This window comes from Alnus glutinosa, chromosome 7 (genome assembly GCF_958979055.1).
Source record: "Alnus glutinosa chromosome 7, dhAlnGlut1.1, whole genome shotgun sequence".
Taxonomy (NCBI): domain Eukaryota; kingdom Viridiplantae; phylum Streptophyta; class Magnoliopsida; order Fagales; family Betulaceae; genus Alnus; species Alnus glutinosa.
Genome location: NC_084892.1, coordinates 21018383 through 21039085, shown reverse-complemented (window position 1 = coordinate 21039085; position 20703 = coordinate 21018383). Strand labels below are relative to the sequence as shown.

Sequence of the window (20703 nt, the reverse complement as noted above, 5' to 3'; positions counted from 1 at the left end):
TTTCCTACCTTTATACCCCACAAAACAATAAAAACAAACCACATGGCTCAAGATGCGAGGCTATACCTATCAACTCCAGTAATGAATAGGCTATTTTTGCAAACTGGCAAATTGAGTTTGAATACGACACATTCATTGAAGCCCCCAATAGGCATCTCAAGCACCATCCATTGGATGAAAATCACTGAGGTAGCAAAATCTCAGTTATTTAATTTTACAAATAACAGTTGAAGTTTACAAGGGAGAATGAATACCTCAAGAATTCTAAAGGATCTTAATTCTCATCCATGCACATATTGAAGATTAGAACCAATGTGTGGCACCATCCATATTGCATCGTGTTCTAAATTAATTAATTAATTAAAGGATGGCAACCAGCCAACCACACCTTTTTTCCCTCTTGATTAAGAGGATCATAAGCATAGAAATTGAAGCAAAAAGAAAAACTGATTTTCATTTCGATTTCAAAGAAGAAATGGATAGAGTGTCCTGGAAGTTCAAGCACTAGCAAATTCATAAGATAACATTAAGCAGATGGACAACTGATCCTATAAATCCTAAACAAACTCAAGAGGTAAAACAAATATACGGATTACGATCCTCTATGATTCTTAGGGTATTCTATGTAGATTTTCTCAAATTCCAACTATTGTCTTCAATGGTTGGGATTTTGCCCTATTAGCATTTATGCCATAAAAATACCAGAAAATATGGTAAATGTTGAGTTGGTAGAGGTGATAAATGCTCATATAACAAAATCCCATCCGTTTAATTTGAAAATAATGGTTGGGATTTGAGGAAATTTACATTCTAATATCCACAGAATTCTAGAAGATCTTAGTCCTAGTTATATATGGATACATGAAGGAGATTGAAAAAAGGAGAAAATTTTAAAGAAATAGATAGCAAGTTTAGGTGGGAAGGAATGGAGTCTGAATTCCCTACTCCTTGTCCCTGTAGACATAATTGATAATCATCGGTAATTGCCCTTTGCACCTGTCCTTTTTAAACCTTTGCATGTTGTATACCTAAAGCTGCCCAGCATCCAACTGTGCTTTCATTAACTTGGAAGACTGTTCGCCCCTGCAAGTATGCAAAGTTACCCAGAATGTCATCTTCATCCAAAGGTCATTTTTTAATTTGCTTCATTTATAAAGGATAAAATTTCCTTAAAAAAACCAAAAAAAAAAGAAAAGAAAAAGGTGTTTTCCACAACCAGTTAGGTTCATGCTATCCACCACATATCAATTCCATGTCCAATCATCAGGTAAAATGAAAGTGACACAACTGGAAGCACACATAAATCTATCCTTGTGTGAATCGATAAAATGTTACTAAGATGCAGCATCGTTCTAGTAGATTACCATTTGAAGACAATGTCGCTTGGAAAAACAATTGCCTCTTAGAAAGGATAGAGCCTTGATGCAGTGACATTTGCTCACTTTTGCATGCTTTTTGAGAGGTATGGACGTCCAGTTAGCTTCACTGGTATATACTACAGCCAGCTTTCACAATTCAAGAATCCAGCAACTTCATTCAACACCAGTTGATTTAGAAAGCATTGATCTGTACATAGGGGCCCCACGATCTACAACATGTTGTTCCCAATCTGACCTAACTCCAAATGGGTTTTCCTCAAGCCACCCTCCGCTACATTTAGCGTCTCCTTGGTCATGCACAACAGAAAGTTTACCCTTTCCATATTTTAAAAATTGTTCTCTCATTCTCACAGCCACTGCTTCTATGTCAGATTGCAGAAAGACCTAGTAAATACAAGAAAAGATGGTAAATAATATGTAGCTGGCTTCAAACTGATCAGAGCTTTTCCTGGTTGCCTGATTTTAAAAGCAATCCACACCATGGTAAAATGATGTGTCACAGAACTGTTTTATTTTTTTATGACATGGAACCCCCAACCCCACCTTTAGTGGGACCGGAGTAAACCCCAGATACCAGCCCCCTCCAGCAAGAGACAAGTATCGCTCAAGACCGAGCTGTTTGTGTAGGGTGTCGAACCTGAGCATGTGTCACAACTTACAAAAGCAAAACAGATGGAATTCTAATATACCCCTGATTTTCCAAGGGAATGATGATCAGAGTATGAAACAAAATTAAAAATATTAGGCTGCACAGAAAGTCAGAAACACTGTTACCTTTCCATCAGATGTAAGAATATCTACTACTGCTTCAACTAATGTCTTTTGCAGCATTCTCCATCTATATTCTGGTTTATTGAAATCAGGATTTGGACACTATATGGAGAAAAAAAAAAATCTTAGTGAAACTATAGGTACACTGAAATCTAGCAACTGACACTAAAGAAGGAATGAAATTACAAGGAAAAAGCAAGTCAATGTCATCAAATTTTTGTAACTACATCATAACGTAGTGGCCTATTTTCAGTTTCATTTTCAAGGAGAAAGAGTAAATTGAATTAAAGACAAGAACTTGTTTTTTTCAACTCCTACATGCACCTTCATCAACTTCTAATGAGAAAAAAATGGAAACTGCTTTCTTTTTCTTAATCTTTCTTTTTTTTAAAGAAAAAAAAAATTCTAAATTTATATAGAAGGATTCAGGAGAGTTGGAATAACATCAGTGCAGTTTCAAGTCTCAACCAAAAGCGAGCTGAACTGGACGATAAGGAAAAATAACATATGAACCATTCCAACCCCCCATGTTCAACAACATTAGGTCTAGGGTCCATAGTTGCCAATAACCAAATCCACCTTATTTAAAACTCTTTCCAGAGCAAACAGAAGAAAGGAAAAGGAAGAGTTCTTTCCTTCCCTTCCAAAGCCCTCATGCAAAATCAGATAGTGAAGACAGCAAAAAATATATGCGCCACAAAATTGGCTCCGACTCTTATGAGTCAAAATGACTTTAGGGAGACAAAAGCCAACATTTCCGGTAAAAATAAGTGGAAACACATGGTAAGCTACAATTGCCACACCTAATGAATGGCGGTCATGGTGAAGAATGATAATAGGGGTTGTGAAGGACACAGTTGCGAAAGCTGTGGTCAAGACCTGGTAATGGCAAAGAGCACCAACCACAATGTTAGAGGCACTGGTTGTCGCAGGATAGCAGTTAAGTGGTGTTTTTGGCAGCATGGTGGCATTGTAGCCCAATATGTGATGTTGGTGGGGGGGAACGAGGGGGGAATGTCACAGATTATTCTTCATGAATGCAACCTCATCTTGACTAACTAATCGCCAATTTTTGCTGAGAATGCATTGTCAACTACATCAAATTCCATTACACATAAAAGGACACAATCTAAAAGGTTCTAATGTTCGAATTTCTTCATGGCTAAGCCTAATAGACACATTAACAAGAACTATGGTTACTTAAATAAAAGAAGTGGATACTCCAAATTGGTTATGAAATTTTAGTTCTGACCTGTATTGAAACAAGAACCAACTCTCCTGGGTAACTAGAAACTATGGAACGAAATGTTGTGGTCGCATTTGTCGCAATGAAGTACCTTAAACAGACAAAACCAAGAAAACATAGCTAAGACGGTGAAAAAAAAATAAAATCGAAATCCATGGATTCAACATAGAAAATTGCAAAATTTTAAACCAGCTATGAAAAATTGAAATCCAAAAGTCCAAAATATGCCTGCTGCATCTTCAACCTATAGTATTTTAGAAGAAAATAGTTGTCCAAGAACATTTTTTTTTTTTATAAGTAATTGCAATTTATAAAAAAGAGCAGAGGGGCGCAACCCTTATTCATGGGAAGTATACAAGAAAACCCCTAAAATGGACGAACAGAGAATAAATTTAAAAAGTCTAAATAAGTAAAAACATTCAAAGTATGATGGGACGCTATCCAAATATAAAACATATTGAGCAACCGCTTCCGTAGCTTCACCATAGATGTCTCTACATCTTCAAAAAGCCGGGCATTCCGCTCCCTCCAAATACACCACAATAAGCATAGAGGAGCTAATTGCCAAACTTCTTTAGCACGACCACACCCTATCGCCAACCCCCAACTATTCAACAACTCCAACACCGTCTGTGGCATAACCCACTCTACCCCAAATAAAATAAAAATGCAGCTCCAAAGACCCTGGGCGATTTCGCAGTGAAGCAACAAATGATCAATAGACTCCCCACTCTTCTTACACAAACAACACCACTCAATCACTATAACATTTCTCTTACGCAAGTTATCATGTGTCAATATTCTGCCCAAAACAGCTGACCAAACGAAGAAAGCCACCCTTGTTGGAGCCTTAACACGTCATATATTCTTCCAGGGAAAAGAAGGAAAAGATGGGCCATCTTTCCTAATAAGCTCTTCATAGAAGGATCTCACATCAAATAAACCTTTTTTAGAGGGATTCCACACTAACCTGTCGCCCTCTCCACGTCGAGCCGAAACAGAGTATAGTCGACCGAAGAAAGAAATGACCATATCCATCTCCCAATTCTGAATTTGTTGTGTAAAAAGAATATTCCACTGAATTACACAATTATGAACAGCAGAATTATCCACCACCATCGCATCTTTGTTCCTCACTATACTAAAAAGAGGTGGAAAGCATTGCTTCAAGGGTCTATCCCCACACCACCAATCATGCCAAAAACTAATATGTGATCCATTCCCCACTTCAAAACGAATAAAATTGCGAAACTTCTCCCACCCCCTCCTAATATGTTTCCATACATCCACTCCAAAAGAACCCGACTCCTCTTTCGAGCACCACCCACCCTTTAGACTCTCAAATTTGGCATCAATCACCAATCGCCATAAAGCCTCTCTCTCCCTACCATATCTCCACAACCACTTACCCAGGAGTGCTCTATTGAACTGGATGAAATTGTGAGCTCCCAACCCACCTGCATGCAAAGGAGTACAAATCTTGTTCCAATTCACTAGATGAAATTTGGCCTCGTCACCAATGCCACCCCAAAGAAAAGCCTTTTGAATTTTATCATGACGATTAGCCACCCTCACTGGAATAGGAAACAATGATAAGTAATACGTAGGAATATTGAAGAGCGTACTATTAATAAGAGTCAACCGGGCACCCTTCGACAAATACATTTGCTTCCATCCCGCCAACCTCCTTTCCATTTTTTCAATAACACCATTCCAAATAGAAGTGGACTTGTAAGAGGCACCCAAAGGCAAACCCAAGTAAGCCATAGGCAAAGATGCAACCCGACATCCAAGAAGATTAGCTAACCCTTCGACATCCTCTACTTCACCAATAGGAACAATTTCTGATTTTCCTAAGTTAATTCTCAAACCAGAAGTTGCCTCAAAGCATAAGAAGATACACCTCAGATGTCGAATTTGTTCTTCTTGAGCACCACAAAAGATCAAAGTGTCATTAGCAAACACAAGGTGATTCACAACTAAGGCCTCAAAATCCCTATAACCCACTGAAAACCCTGTCAAATTACGTTGATCCAATGCGGCAGTCAGTATCCGACTCAAAGCCTCCATAACCACCACAAACAACAAAGGAGAAAGAGGATGTCCTTGTCGCAAACCACGAAAACTACTAAAAAAACCCGACAAGGTTCCATTTACAAGAAAAGAAAATCTCACCGTAGAAACACAAAAACGTATCAAATCCCTCCATTTTCCCCCCAAACCACATCTTTGCAACAAATAAAGCAAGAAGTCCCAGTTCACATAATCATATGCCTTCTCCAAATCTAGCTTACACAGGAGTCCTGGGTCCCCCGATCGAATCTGACTATCCACACATTCATTAGCAATAAGCACAGAGTCCAAGATTTGTCTACCACCAATAAACGCATTCTGTGTGTTGGAGATAATCTTGCCCAAAACAGATTTAAATCTGTTCGCAAGGACCTTGGATATAATCTTGTAAATCCCTCCAATCAAACTAATAGGGCGAAAATCTTTCACCTCCATGGCACCAGTCTTCTTTGGAATCAAAGAAACGAAAGTAGCATTAAAGCTCTTTTCGAACTTACCTCAAGAGTGAAATTCTGCAAAAACAGCCATAATATCATATTTTTAAAATATCCCAACACTTCTGAAAGAATGCCATAGTGAAGCCGTCTGGCCCCGATGCCTTATCTCCGTTCAACTCCCTGATCACATCCCACACCTCCTTCTCCTCAAAACCTCTTTCTAACCAAATACTTTCATCCTCATCAATGGATAGGAAAGAAAGACCATCCACCCTTGGTCGCCAAGAACAATTCTCAAAGTACAGATTGTTGTAAAACTGGACTATGTGCTCCTGAATCTCCGCAAGGTTCTTGGAAATTTCACCATTGATCCTCAAAGAGTTCACTTGATTGAATTTACGATGTGAGTTTGCCACCCTGTGAAAAAAATTTGTATTCTTGTCCCCTTCCTTCAGCCACAAAGCTCTAGATTTTTGTCTCCAGTTCAATTCCTCAAAAAGAAGAGTTTTCTCCATCTCTCTCGACATATCAATCTTACGAACCCTTTCGTCCTCCTCTAAGCTACGACATTCTTCAATAGCATCCAGCTCTCGAATACCCTCCAATAATTCTTTCTTTTGCTTCCCTATATCACCAAACACTTCTACGTTCCATTTCTTCAAATCTTTCTTCAATGCCTTCAATTTATTAGCCAAAATAAAACTAGGTAAACCAGAAAATTCATAAGACAACCACCAATTCTTAACCTGCTCAACAAAACCCTCATGTTTCAGCCACATGTTCTCAAACTTAAAGTACTTGTTACCTCCTCTTGGTGCCCCACAATCCAACAACAAAGGAAAATGATCAGATAGAAGTCTTGGCAATCTCTTCTGAATCACTTCAGGAAATCTTTCTTCCCACTCCGGAGAAACTAAGAATCTATCAATTCTAGACCATATTTGATCTTCCTGATTATTTGACCAAGTGAACAGGCCACCTTCAAGAGGAAGATCCACCAAATTTTGCATGAAAATGAAGTCTGAAAACTCTTCCATAGCTGCGGAATAGCCTGCACCACTAGATCTCTCACTCGGAAAACGGACCACATTAAAATCTCCCCCAATACACCAAGGCAACTCCCACAAACTCATTAAACCAGCTAATTCAATCCACAAATCATTCCTATCCCTGTCATCATTCGGGCCATAAATACACCCAAAAGCCCAAACTACATTATCCCCGGTGTTGCGCAAAGAACAAGCAACGGTGTACCTACCTACGCATTCCTCCACTTTTTCCACCACCCTTCTATCCCACATTAACAAGATCCCACCCGACGCTCCATTGGCCCCCAAATAGCACCAATCAACATGATAGCAACCCCATAAACTTCGCACCACCTCCCTAGAGATAACTGCCATCTTTGTCTCCACCAAGCATACAATATCCGCCTTCCACTCCTTTAGAAGCCCTCTAATCTCCAATCTTTTTTCAATCGCATTAAGCCCTCTAACGTTCCACGTAAGTATTTTAGGTTTCATAGAGACGAGATGAAACCCTACCTTTATGTCGGCATTTATCAGAATGAGCCCCTTTCTTTTCATAGTTAATAGACCAAGCCAACCTATTTAATTCCCTCTGCCCTTTCGCCCCTTGTGGAGACAAGTAATTAGTCTTAGGTGCTGCCAATGCGTGGTCTCTGGCAGCTTCAATCTCTTCAAGCACAGCCAACAATTTGTCCTCCAAACCACCACAAGATAGCCCTATAATTGGATAAAATCTCTTGATTCTTTCCACCACCCATCTAGGTGACACCCTCTGCCCCTCTCCATCTTCCACAGCCAATGGTGTGATTACCATCAGCTCACATCTCTCTAACTCCCCCTGAACATCCCAATCTTTATCTTGTAGCAAGAGGCCTTCAGAAAAATGGTCTTGCAAATTCAAAGAACAATCAAGATGAGCTCCCTCCTCAGCCACCAAGTTATTTAAAGAAGACCCCCCAACCTCCATTTTGTCCCCTGTACCTTCCCATAGGTGGTTTCCCACTAGAGATCCCACCGTAGATGCTTCGGTTTTGTAGCCCACTTTGTCCTCTTCTCTTGAACAAATCACCAGCTCAAGATTGCCTCCTTCTTGCCTCTAATCCACTAATTCTATACCAAACTCAGAATTCCCCAAAACAGCATACACTTGCGAACTGGAAACCTGAGGAGCCAGCAACAAACCTCCAATACCTTCCGACAAAACCAGTGAAGATCCTTCTTCTATGACAGAACCCTTCTCCTCTAACTAGATAGACTTTCTAGCTTCATGTGAGCCGAACCCAGACTGACAAGAGCAATCTGATTTCGACCCTGGAGATACGACCGCTAACTCCTCCGGCTGTCTTATGGCTAACTGCAAGGCTTCCGATTCTCCTCCCCCACCGCACAACACATTCTCAGAAGCCGGAAAGGAGGCCCCGATTCCCCTTCCGATTGTCCAAGAACATGAAAAACACTTCTTGCTATTGAAAAAAAATAAAAAATCACAGAGGTACATCCACACAAACTCATAATCTATCAAATTCATGATCTACTTTTCATTCTTTTTTTTATTATTATTTTTTCAAAAAAAATAATAAGTAAATCAATTTTATTAAAAAGTACAAAGAGGCACAACCCAAGATTTCAAAAAGTAAACCAGAGCAACCCCCTATTAGGGAGGAGAGGAAGAGAACAAATTCAGAAATTCTAGGATATTACAAAAGCGATAACTATTAAACGCAACCATCCAAATGCAAATTCAAGAATCCTAGGAAATTTGAAAAGCGAGAACTATTGAATGCAACCATCCAAATATAAAGGGATCTGAACATAAAACGCTTTTAGCTCATGCATCGTCCTCTCACATTCTTCTTCAAAGCTTTGAGCATTACGTTCCCTCCAAATATGCCACATTAAACAAAGAGTAACAATTCTCAAACTTCTGAAATGCGGAGATTTATAGGCTGACCTCTCCAACTAACCATTAGCTCCACCATTTGTCAGGGGCATGACCCCCTCTATCCCAACTAGACTAAAAATTGAAGCCCACAAATCTCATGCCACCACACAGTGGAGCAAAAGATTGATCAATAGATTCTCCACTCTCCTTACACATACAACACCAATATGTCATTATGACGCGCCTCTCTTTTTCAAATTATCCAACGTTAAGATCTTCCTTAAAGCTGCCGTCAAAACAAAAAACACCACCCTCGAAAGAACCTTATTCTTCCAAGAAAAAGGGGGGGCCAGTGGGGGGACTAATTGCATGATAGAAGGATCTGACCTCGAATGTCCATCTTTTGGAGGGAATCCAACAAATTCTATCCTCACTGCCTCTTCTCAACTTGAAAGAATACAAAAGATAAAAAAAAATGAAGATATCAACTCCACCTCCCAATCCTGCACAAATCTGATAAAAGTAATGTTTCGTTGTGAAATGCCTTTATGAATCTACAACAAATCTGACACTAAAGCCTCCTTACAACAGGCAATACTAAACAACTACAGGAACGTTGCCCTCAAGGATTGATCCTCACACCATGCATCCCGCTAAAATCTTATTTTAGACCCATCACCAACCTCAAATCTAACCAATTTAGAGAATTCCCCTCGAATTCCCCCCTCTCCCTCCCAATGAATTTTCACAACCCAACACCAAAAGACCCAATGATCGCATTATAACACCCTCTCCACATACTACCATATTTAACTTCCACAACCGATCTCCACAAAGCCTTCATCTCTGTGGCATAATGATAACTACTTCTCCAAAAGTGTTCCATTAAACAAAAGCAAGTTCAAACCCCCCAACCACCCAAGGTAATTGGAGTGCAAATCTTAGATCGACAAACAAGATGAAATTTGAACTCACCAACTCCACCCCACAAAAAAATCCCATCGTAGTTACACAATACGATTGGTCACACCAACAGGGATGGGGAAGATGGACAAATAATAGGTAGGCAGATTAGATAAAGTGATTTTAATCATTGTAATCCTACCACCTTTTGACAAACAAAATCACTTACAACTAGCTAACTGACGTTTCATCTTCTCAATAACACCATCCCATATCGATTTTGCCTTGAAAGAAGCCCCAAAAGGAAGATCCAGATACTTCATGGGAAGAGAGGACACCTTACAATGAAGGATGTGGGCCATGCCTCCAACATCTTCCCCGACACCAACAAGGACTAACTTTGATTTGGCCAAATTAATTTTCAACCCTCGAACAACTACAAATCGTAAGAAAAGGAAGTGTAAATGACGAAGATGATCTGTATCCCCTCACAAATGATTAAAGTGTCATCCACAAAACGGAAACGAGACGAGAAGCTCGTTGTTATTCCTAAACCCCACTAAAAAATCTCCCTATCCACGGTAGTGGATAGCATCCTACTCAAGGCCTCCATAACAACCACAAAAAGCAATGGGGATAAATGATCGTCTGTCTCAAGCCACGAGAGCTATTAAAAAAGCAATAAGGAGTTCCATCAATCAAAACAGAGAACCGCACCATTGATATACAATGAGCAATCCACTAGCACCATTTCCCCCCAAAACCACATCTCCTCAACATATACAACAGGAAACTTCAATTAACATGATCATAAGTCTTCTCTAGATCCAATTTACATAGCATTCTTGGAACCCTTGTTCTTATTCTGTTGTTAAGGCATTCATTAACAATGAGAACAGAGTCTAAGATCTGTCTCCCCTTAATAAAAGCATTCTAAGTTTGTCATTTGGCAAGATTTGTGAAAGAGATAGAGGCCCAGACAAGCAACAACAATTGCCAAGAACCAAAGGATGACACCTTGGCTTGAGAATTGCTGGCAAGGCTCACTGAGTCTACACCCCTCAAAATGCTTGGATTACCATTTCCATCTCCACCAGAGCAATCGGAAACGACCACTAGAGCTCTTGGCGAACCAGCGGTCTGAGCGAGATTGGGATCCAAACCCATACCTGCGTCCGATCTCACTCTCCAAATGAGAGAGAGTTTGGGTTTAGGCCGAAAGCTTTTCAAACGATGAGCCTTAGTCTTGATAGGATGGACCACCAAGGGCAGGGCAAGGACCCCCCACGTCTAAGCTCAAAAACCCCTCAAGAGGGGGAAAGAGTCTGGGCCGAATCTTAAAGTTAAGCTGAGGCCCAATAGAAGATGCCCTTGGACATGGCTAACAGAGATGAATCTAAGCTTAGCGATCAAACCACGATATCAATTGAAGGGGCTCTCCCAACGACCTTGGACTTCGAACCATCCGCACCATCTCTCGCTGGGCCTACAAAACTCTCTAAACCAAGAGGGCCCAGGCCCAATTCTAATCTCTCAATACAACGCTCAATTTCTCCTTTTAGATTGAAAAATGAGATTTTTTTAGGCTGCAAAAATCTAGAATTGCACCGAAATAGCACCACGTTCCTTTGAACAGTCTGCGTCAGTTGTAATTCAGAGATTTTCCCAAGCAAACCCTAGACGTGCCCCTGGTAACCGTCCTTCAAACCGTTTGCCACTGAATGACCAAAATTGCCCTTGAGCGTTGAAGTATATGCCGAAAGCAATCCCGACCCTACCAGCACTTTTGCATACAACTTTCCTCCAACTATCCCTGACATCGAACCACCCAAGCTAGGCAAAGCACGTGGAGGCTTCCGGTAAGGCCACGCTCTACACCCTTCGCCGAAAAACAAGTGGAAATGAACTAACGTCCCGCGGAGTTCACAGCAAAAAGCTTTCCAACCCTTATTATCTCTACGTTTTGCAATAATGAACAAACCTCTTCGACCACCAGCACCATACTCCACGAGGTCCATGAAGTGGTCATGCTTATTAGAACAACGTTGTGCAATGAATGCTTAGTTCCCAACCCTAGAGGATCTCGCAAACTCCTTCATACCCTCTACTTGAACCACAACCTCCATTGTAGCCAATATCCACAACACAATGACTTTCCACAAGACTACCGAGCGAAGAACACCCCTACTCCTTTCAAATATTCTAACAATTGAGACCCCTGCCTCTACCGAAAACTCAAAAGGACTTTGCCTCCACGAAAAACCCATGATTCGCAAAAAGACAGAATACCTAAAACTGATGCCGAAGCCAAAAAAAGCTAGAAGCTAGAAGAAGACGAGCAGACGAGCCTACCTGTGCCACCACTCACCGACGGAAAGGAGAGAAAGAAATCAAAAGTACTGGTAGAATCAACAATGTCATTTTGCCTATCGAACATGAAACCAAAACTTATAATTTTTTAACATACGGATAATGAAAGCATAAGTTTCACACACAACACAAAAGTACTGGTATAATCCAGTAAAGACAAACTTAACACAAAGTTTTAGTTAGACTGACAAATCGATTTTTGTCACAGGTGCATAATTTCTATGCAGCCACAAGTCAATAGCCCTTACCCATTCTTTATACCAAATCGTCGAACAGAGTCTAGAGAGCGGCTTACAAGCTGAAAATAGTTGTAAAAGCAATTAATAAATGTGATGATTGATGAAATCTAAGACTTAAGCAAGAAGAAAGATCATAATAAATTAAATAAAATAAAATAAAAAGAAAGAAAGAAGAAAACCTTTTCATTAATCTCCAAACCAAGAAAATTTAAATCCTTCCTCTTTCTAGCCATCCCCAGAATAAAAAGTCCATTACCTAACATTCATAATCCAAATGTCAGGAAAGAAGCAGTAATTGCAGATTGCAGATTCTTTTGCCTTTCATGTCTAGGAGCTTTAGTTACTATCTAAGAATCAAATCACATAAAGGAATTTTACATTATCTTTTCTCTTGAATCATAGACTTATATCCATTGCTTCTAGTTTAGCTTAAGAGGAACATCACTAGTTTTCTTTTCAGCTCTATATAATCTGAAACAACTAATATACTGAAACTAAACCATAGAAAGGGAACCATGCCAAAAAAAAAAAAAAAAAACCATAGGAAGGGAACAAGGAAGCGGTACCACTTCCAATATCAACTACCAAAGGCTGCATCGGATCAGAATAGGTAGCATTCCAGTTGATCTCAAATGGGTATTCCTGCACAGAGCAACTAATTTAAGCAATTTGAACAGTACCCTATTATTATAGTATGGACTATGGAGTGCGGAACTTCTTAGACCTTCTAGCCCATTAAGTGTGGGAATAAATAAGTCAGATCCCTTAGCTCCCTTGGTTTAGAGCATCTCCAACAGAATTGTCAAATGACTCATAATAGTCAAATTTGACTATTATGAACTATTTTTCTTCTCCAGCAAAATAGGCATAATAGAATTTTTCCTTCTAGTGTAAATAGTAAATAGGTTCTTTTGCCTATTCACTATTCGCACTACAAAGAGTTTTTTATTATTTTCTCTCTCGTTTTCCATCTTTTACTCTCTCTCTCTCTCTCTCTCTCTCTCTCACACACACACACACACACACACACAAAATAATATTTAAAGAAAATAGATAGTAGAATAGAGAATCTGTTGGAGTGTGTATAGAAAAATGAGTAGCTAAAATAAAAATTTGTACTTTTTCAATAATTATTTTGACTATTCCCGTTGGAGATACTCTTAGATTGTTTATGTCATATTCATATGTTGCAATTGCCATGAAAACTACCACCACAATATTCAGATATGAAGCAAGAATCCCAACAAATTGTGATATAGGCATGTGGAGCATGGGAATAGGCCAAAGAGATTTAACTTTAGGACATGGACATATTTATGTTTCAATGCTAAGATGATCTTTATGTGCTAAAGTGAATTTCTATGCGACACAAAATATAAGAATTGATAAGTCACTTGGGGGGTCTTCAGACATACTAGGTAAACTGATTCAATCCATCATTTCACATAGCTTAGAATACATGTTTCAAGAACTTCCCCCCAGCAATGAGTCATCTAGATTTTACAATACAAATATTAACATGATCCAGCAACACTAACCAACAAATGATCATTTGAATGAAATTGGTTTTTCACCACATCCAATTGCAAACATCATTCGTTACATGCAATTTTTTTCACTTGAAGAATTTAGTGGAAAGTCCCATCAAACGGTAGATCCAACCATGAGGGGTATGTGACATGAGCAGAAATGACAAATGATTGGTCTTTTTTGATTCTATAGTCCTGGTTCAACAAAATGTTTCATATTGCAGCAGTAGAAGTGATCAAAGAACAAAATGAAACTTACTTTATCTAAGGCCATAACCCCTGGGAGCTTTCTTCCTTTGAGAAACTCCCATGCAACTGAACCATTCTCAAGCATATTAAAATCAGAGACAGAACTCGATTCCTGCATTATCAATTTGCATGCCGTGTTCCCAACAACAGTTAAATCGCAGTTGCTTTGACTTAGAAGATCCAACATCTGTGCCAATTTAGATGCTCCATTTGTATGTTGATTTGTGTTACAGAATTTCACTGGACCAATCCATATAATTTTCTGTAATACAATAAGGAAAAAGATGTCAGGTAGATCTAAACACGACAAAAGCGGCAACAATAGCAAACTAGTCCTGACAACATAAAGCTCAGGAGATAAAAAATAATAATAATAATAATAAATATATATATTTTTTTTAAAAAAAAAAAAGGTCCTGAGAACGCAAAGCCATCCTAAAATAAAATAAGTATTTACTTAAGACGAACTTCATCATTTTATCCGTCCTAGAAAAATGATTAAAAATTTACTAATTCACTCTTTACTTTTTTGTCAAACAACAATAATAGGCTACAATGGGAGTAGAGAATGAATTAGTAAGACTCTTAAAAAGCTACTCGCTTTAACAATGGAAACCCTTGCCTATATATTTAAAGAGTAATCCTAAATGCTACACGAATATCTCACAAAGCTTATGTGGCAAAGTCTAGTAGCCCTTGGATATTTATTCTTTTTAACAAGGAACGATCCGAGGGCTACTAGACCCTGCCAAGTCAACTTTGTAGGATGCTTGTGCGGTATGCAGCAATACTTATACTTAAACAGTAACCCTCACAAAATCTGACAGTTTCCAATTACAAAAACAAATGAAAAATGGAATTCATTTGGCTTTATTCGTTTTTTACCTTGCACTTTGTTAGCAAGGAGTTTATTTCGTCCAATGAGATAGGCCCGAGATCAACAGGTAACCAACCTAAAACAGGAAGAACTTTTGTATAAATAATTCAAAGTTCAGAAATTATTATCATTTTTTGGAATCATGACTATATAATTAGAACAACCAAAAACTGTGATGTTGAAAACCACCTGATCCACCAATTGTAGATTTTCTTTCATTCTTTCGGTGGTTTTGCATACTGAAACACATATTACTCACCTAATGTAAGAAAATAATGATGTACACCACATCAGATATCACAACAAAGTATTGGACCTCAGACACAGTATAACGAATTCTGGACTCGCTAGCATTCCTGCAGACACTTCTTCTATGGTTGGAGTATCTCTTGCATTTAGGCTCATTTATTATTAAAAGGAGCGAGAATTCTCCCCTCTACTCACGAGTGGCATGGCAAAAATAGATTCATGCTTCTGAAGGGTTATGGGGCCAAAACCAATAAAAACTAGTAGAGAAATAGAAGGAATCAGCACATTTGGTAGTACTTAAGATAGTCCCAATAGGTGATGACATAAAACTAGTGGTGGAGCCAGAGTTTTTGTTGGAGGGAGGAGCTCACCAATAATGAGATTGAGTCATTAACATCTTTTAATGAGAAAATAAATAAATAAATAAAGCATTAGAAATCCTAAGTCGGTACTAATTTTTTTTTTTTTTTTTTTATAAGTAATTTCAATTCAATTCCTTAAAAGCGCAGAGGGGCACAACCCTAATATGCGGAAAGTATACAAGAGTGCCCCTAAAAGGATGGAACAGAGAATAAATTTAAAAAGTCTACATAAGTAAAAACATTCAAGCAATGATGAGACGCTATCCAAATATATAATGTATTAAGCAAATGCTTCCGTATCTCCACCATTGATATCTCTACATCTTCAAAGAGCCTCGCATTCCACTCCTGCCAGATACACCACATTAAACACAGAGGAACTAACTGCCAAGCTTCTTTATTAGGACTATACCCAATCGACGCACCCTAACTAGTCAACAACTCTAGCACTATTCGCTGCATAACCCACTCGACCCCAAATAAAGTAAGAATGTAATTCCACAGATCACGGGCGACTTCACAATGAAGCAACAAATGATCAATAGTCCCTCCATTCTTTTTACACATACAACACCACTCAATCACTACGACATTCCTCTTACGCAAATTGTCATGCGTCAAAATTTTACCTAAAACTATTGACCATACAAAGAAAGTCACCCTTATCGGAGCTTTAACACGCTAGATACTCTTCCACGGAAATGATGGGCCATCTTTCCTAATAAGGACTTCATAATAGGACCTCACTTCAAATAAACCCCTTTTAAAGGGGTTCCAAACTAACCTGTCACCCTCTCCATGTCAAACCGAAGTGCAGCAAAGCCGCTCGAAGAAAGAAAGAACAGTCTCCATCTCCCAATCCTGGATTTGCCGCGTAAAAAGAACATTCCATTGAATAACTCCATTATGAAAGACCAAGTTATCCACCACCATCGTATCTTTGCTCCTCACAATACTAAACAAAACTGGAAAGCATTGCTTCAAAGATCTATCCTCACACCACCAATTATGCCAATAAGAGAACATATTAAGGATAACAATTTAACCAAACAATATGACGTTGAGACTTTCCAACATCTTCAAATAAGTATGAAGGGTAACTGAAAAACTTTATAATAATTGCAGGGACTATACCAACTATGAACTAGTATTAATTTATCACAAACATTTTAGTAATTAGAATTTCTACTATTGGTTTTATACAAAACCCACCTCATCTGTCCAAACTGATATGAATAGTAAAATTTGATCATTGCTTTCATTTATAAGTTGAGGGGCAACTTCCAGAAAAAAATGGTTCTGGAGGGGCAATAGTTGTTGCCCTATCAACTATAAGAATATCTTAAATATGAGGATGTGGGGGTCAATTGTGTCCCCTTGAACCCCCCCCCCCCCACCCCCCCCTTCTGCCCCTGCTTAAAACCTGAATGATTGCACTGGTGAGAGGTGCTATATAATAAAATGAATCTCTAAATAGGAGAAAGGAGGGCTGGGAAGGAGAACCCTATGTATTAGTAACAGGTCTCACGTAATGCAATAGATTTTTACTTTTTCTTCGGCAACTACATATGCAAATAGCCACCATTCATGAGTTATATGTGAACCAGCACACCAAATGTGTATAATTTGATAGAATACATATCAGTTGTCATTTCCCCCTGTGCACCGATCATCCTTTCCCATTTAAAAATTAATCAAATGGGACTACCAAATATAGCTGCAAATGGATTGTTATAAGTAATCAATGGGCTCAATGGCTCATTTTAAACTGGCCTCTCATACTCATTGTGTTAATTGATCAGGAGACTCTGAAATCTACGTAATCTAATCAAACATAAAAAGCAAACAGGTGCAACTAAACTACAATTTTCCTTTTTTTTTTTTTTTTTAATTGGTAAGTTACTCAAGCACTAGGTGGGACTTGAACCCACGACCTCCCCCTCCACCCTGCTACGAAGGGAGGAAGTGCCATTTGAGCTAAAGCTCAAATAAGGCTTTCCTAATGGTTATAACTATGATTTAATTAAATATATAGAGAGAACCAATATATATTAACCCTGTGTTAAATGATGGATCTTCCCTATAAGTTGAGTATGAATTGTGGAGTATACCACAAAGAACTTGGACGTGAACAACAATGCTGTTTCTCATGTACTATATGCTCACAGCCAAAGCTGAAAGGTAGTGAAGGAAAATGGGAACTAAAACAATAAAGAAACTAGATGGCTAACATCTGTCTATCAACTCTTCTAAACCACGTAGATAACCTTTTAAATAAGATTTTTTTTTTCGCGGGGGGGGGGGGGGGGGGGGGGGAACAGAGGTGTTAAGACCAGATCATTTTACTATAAGAATCATAAAATTAACGCATGACAAGCTAACAATATCAAAGATTCCCGACCATCACATTGAAGACAAAATTTAGTCATAGGCAAAAGAGATATCTATGCTTGACCGCACTTGACCTTTCATGAGGATCACCAATTTCTTGAATAGTCCAATCATTAAAAAGTAGATGCAAAGTTTCACATTCCAGGGTCAATTACAAGCAATCTTACCATCCAAAATGCCATGAGCATGAAACAATTCCAACTGCCCTGGAACACGATCATTCTTGCACCAAAAATCTTTTGGACAGAGAATTTGTACATCTCTATTTTGCACAAGCTGGACTATATCTAAAGCTTCTTTGAGTGCCCCATATTCCACGAATTCCAAAGGAACAGATATTCCCAATGCATGCATTATTTGAAACGACATCTTTCCGACAAAGACCAAACCATCACATTTAGAAGCCAAGAAATGCAAGGCATCTGCTTTGTCAAAGAGATTATCCCCTCCAATCTGGCATTCCATATGTAAAAAATTTGGTACAGAAATTAATAGAGAAAAGGTCCCAAGACTTCTAGAACTCCACAGAAGCTTTGCACTATTAAGAAAGTAGATTATAACTTCTAAACAGCAGCAGAGACTTACAACTGCAACATAAGGATTTCTGCTGGTTTCAGCAACCTTCTTTAGTTGACATAGGCTCTCCTCAAAGTGAAAACCAGCTACACAGGAATGACAGAAGCGAGCAACACCAACAGTGGATGCAAGGATTTTATGAGAATGGGAAAAGCAGTCATTAACAAAAATATCAACTCCTGATGATAACGTTTGAGCAAACTTTGAACAATTGGCAACTTCCTCTTTGAACTTGGAAAGATTATCAAGAATAAAGATGTCCGCATTCTCAAGGTCTTCCATCTTTGATGGCGTGTCACAAGAAATGCAGTGTACTGGAACAACTTTGCAATGAAGGATTGATGACAAGAAATCTGAAATATAGAGACCTTCAAGCATTAATTATAAAGCAACTCCATAAATTAATAAACAATGTAGAACTTTCAGTTTTGAGTTAAGCACTTAATATCCAGTATAAATGAACCAGGATAGCAGGATAGCAGAATCCTAAATGCAAAACTAAATCAAAGGTGTTCTACATCAGGAGCAGGAATTGCTTCAGATAGTACCTGCAACTGACTCTGCAAGAACAAGTTTTGGGTTACTTTTTTTACTCCAGTCACTCGCTAGAATTACTTTGGCCCCAGCTTCATATAAATACTTAATGGTGAAAAGCGCATTGGAGACTGATCGAGTCTGCTGGTCCAGTTCTTCCCGAAGCAATATGGTAGAATCAAATCTGACCATAACAACTTTTGCGGCTAGCTCCTCCTTGGAAAATTTTCTAAGAGTTTGTATGTGCGGTAAGGCATCCAATTCTCCTCCATTACAAAAATAGCCCTAAGGGAAAAAGCGGTTTTCACATTAATACCACAGCCAGCTTATAAAAAGAGCTTTCACAGACTTTGAATGATTTAATAAGACAACACTGTGCAAGCCGATACAGGCACAATATCTGGTTGTTCAACACAGCATTTAGGGACTTTGGAGATATGTCTCCAAGGGCCTTGATATTTCACTTGAATTAAACAAGAAAGAAATGTTTCCCTGGAGATTGATACCAAAAGGGCACATTTCTTCTTTTTTTTCCCTTTTATTTCGAATCTATAAATATGTGTATAAACAGGGAATTAATTACAATATCAATTGGTAACCAGTACTTCGTCAGCGCTTTCTTTTGTATACTTTCCACGTTCTTAAGTAACCCCTTCTTTAATAGTATTCATTCCGTATAAAAGAAAAAGAGAGAAGCTGCCAAAAAAACTATGCTGGACAAAGTGGCTTCTTTTCAGTTATCTCCATAGCTCCATTTTCAAAGGATTTTTTTTTTCAACTTTGCTTCACGAATATCAATTGTTGACGATGCAGAGCATGGAAGTAATTATTCTAAAGATAGAATGAACATCAGGTAAAGTATACAGACAAAGAAATGAAACTTTGATCATACTTACAAAAATACTATCTTACTACAAACAAGAATTCTAATACAAAATCACTATCAGGAAGGAGTAACTCTGAATAAGCTAAAGAAGAAAGCTGGGCAGTATAATCAATACCTTACATTTAAATAAGCTGTCAACACGACCTACAACCACCCCTGTCAAAAGTAATTCCACATTTCACTAGAGTAACATGGGAAAAGAAATTACAAGCTAAACCATTTATACAAGTTCTATGACCTTGCAAAGGCAATTGAAGACCATGGTACATCTGAAGTTGAGCATAGTTTCCTACGTATGAACACGATTTTTGCCGAAGCAACTTGGGTCCATCGTAGAAACTAAATTTGTTTAGAAAGAAAGTTGCTTGGACTAGATTCAGAAGCTGACCCATCACCCTCTTGACTCCCTTTGCCAAATTGGAGCTGTAAATTGCATTGAATAAAATAAGAAACCCCACACACACACACACACACACACAAAAAAAGCAGCAAGAATGTGAATGAAAACGCAAGTGGGTGTCCAGCACAAACACTTTCTCGTGGACCGTGGACGCATAAGAGAGAAATTGAAAAGAAAAAACAAAAATGAGTATATTATATATAGAAAGGCCACCTTCGAGTACCAGAAGGAGAAAATGCGAGGAGCGCCAATGTTGTAGTATTTCATTTCATTTGTTTATCTTCTTCTTCTTCTTCTTCTTTTTAATGCAGGGGTCACAAAA

General features: G+C 38.6%; 1 protein-coding gene across 2 annotated transcripts; it reads right to left on the bottom strand.

The window, feature by feature from the left end:
• Window positions 1-729: 729 nt before the first annotated feature.
• On the bottom strand, window positions 730-20654 carry LOC133872929 (uncharacterized). Of its 2 annotated transcripts, XM_062310591.1 has the most exons (15): window positions 20595-20654; window positions 20220-20404; window positions 20097-20137; window positions 19110-19380; window positions 18571-18914; window positions 18153-18438; window positions 14992-15059; window positions 14117-14368; window positions 12895-12970; window positions 12508-12584; window positions 12338-12387; window positions 3403-3487; window positions 2154-2252; window positions 1365-1763; window positions 730-1083 (listed from the first exon to the last, which is right to left on the bottom strand). In XM_062310591.1, exons 2-14 carry the CDS (start codon window positions 20371-20373, stop codon window positions 1533-1535), a joined length of 2034 nt encoding a protein of 677 aa, XP_062166575.1. In that variant the 5' UTR covers window positions 20374-20404; window positions 20595-20654; the 3' UTR covers window positions 730-1083; window positions 1365-1532. The 2 variants fall into 2 exon arrangements, with proteins under 2 accessions (XP_062166575.1, XP_062166576.1); XM_062310592.1 differs by lacking the exons at window positions 730-1083; window positions 3403-3487 and having other exon boundaries at window positions 1629-1763.
• Between the last annotated feature and the right edge of the window lie 49 nt (window positions 20655-20703).

Bases quoted from the DNA above. Each gene is read 5' to 3' on its own strand.
- LOC133872929 (XM_062310591.1), bottom strand. From the start codon at position 20,373: ATGGGTCAGCTTCTGAATCTAGTCCAAGCAACTTTCTTTCTAAACAAA. The intron at 18,915-19,109 runs GTACTATCTGAA...TCTATATTTCAG, and splicing joins TCTTGCAGAGTCAGTTGCAG to ATTTCTTGTCATCAATCCTT. The intron at 18,439-18,570 runs GTAAGTCTCTGC...ATGGAATGCCAG, and splicing joins GAAATCCTTATGTTGCAGTT to ATTGGAGGGGATAATCTCTT.